Below are 1,129 nucleotides of genomic sequence, written 5' to 3'. Positions count from 1 at the left end.
AGCGACTTGAGTTGTAGTCTGTTGGTGGGCAAGGGAATGACTGGCAATGTGAGTGTGCGTGTAGATGAGTTCTGAGGAAACGAACTCCTATATGTGCAAAACTCATTAGAATAAGCCGTGCTGTGGTGGGGTCAAACGCCACACTCACGTCGGGAGAAAAGTTGCTACGACATGAATCTTTGGTTGTTTATTAGTCCTTTCGGTCACTCGATAGGTAGATGCATCGGAGTAAGATGGTGGAGCATACATCTTCAGCTATTGATTCAACCGACTGGGTACTGTCGTGGAACTGTCCGTTATCGCTGAACTTTATTTTGGGTGGGAGGTCGCGATTCGTACCGGAAACATGAGGCAGTAACAGGTGGATAGGTCTTCAAGTTGAATTCCAATAGAATCATTCTATTGTGGGTTACAATGTGTGGCATGACTCCTTCTATCGTTGACGCCAGTGACCGTGCTGAGAAGGAACGGATATTCAGCACCGTTTCGAGGTGAGTGAGACCTCGGAGGTAGAGATATCGCCTGCCGACACGGAGCTCCTCTTCTTGTTTAGGCATCAGGGCCGTGTTCACGTTCTCGGGTCGACACTTTTTTTGAAGTCGCAAATGTCGGTTTTACGAGACTCTAACGCGGGTTGTTCGGATTTCCGTCGCGCATCTGGATGCATAACAAGTATGCTTATTAGGGCGGCCATCGATCTTGGGTGGATACGGTGAGCGGCAGTCGATGGAGTGTCGGAGGCATCTTGCAGGTCTGAGGAGAGGTGTGTTACTACGCCGACTCAAGAAACTGTGAACGGAGTTAGTCTCTCGGAGGCTGGTCTCGTTGCCGTCAGCGTGTAAGGGGACTGCGATTTCTGATGTGAATAATCCGTTTGTCCTCACACGAGCTCACGGACTCGCGCGTAGCGTTGTAATATCTTACTTTCGGTCAGTGTTCGTGCTGGCGAGAGTATGGAGGGTCCAGTCCGACAGATATTCCCTGAGGCCAGGACTGGGAAGATACTCATCCAACGTGATGAGGAGACGGCAATGCCTGAACTATTTTATATCAAACTGCCGTCCGGCAAGTAATAGAGGGATGGAGCTGCTGTTACACCGGTTTGATCCTGACTTGATCACAATCTTTA

General features: G+C 49.6%; 1 protein-coding gene across 1 annotated transcript; it reads left to right on the top strand.

The window, feature by feature from the left end:
- Nucleotides 1–414: 414 nt before the first annotated feature.
- On the top strand, nucleotides 415–1,073 carry Pmar_PMAR028987 (uracil phosphoribosyl transferase, putative; the record flags this gene model as incomplete). Its single annotated transcript, XM_002780075.1, has 4 exons — nucleotides 415–491; nucleotides 554–712; nucleotides 752–838; nucleotides 935–1,073. The coding sequence occupies 4 exons, from the start codon at nucleotides 415–417 to the stop codon at nucleotides 1,071–1,073; spliced, it is 462 nt and encodes a 153-aa protein (XP_002780121.1).
- Between the last annotated feature and the right edge of the window lie 56 nt (nucleotides 1,074–1,129).

The sequence above is a fragment of the Perkinsus marinus genome (assembly GCF_000006405.1).
Source record: "Perkinsus marinus ATCC 50983 genomic scaffold scf_1104296944494, whole genome shotgun sequence".
In the NCBI taxonomy this organism is placed as follows: Eukaryota; Perkinsozoa; order Perkinsida; family Perkinsidae; genus Perkinsus; species Perkinsus marinus.
The sequence above is the reverse complement of the archived record's forward strand: the minus strand, read 5'-3'. Positions and strand labels throughout refer to the sequence as shown.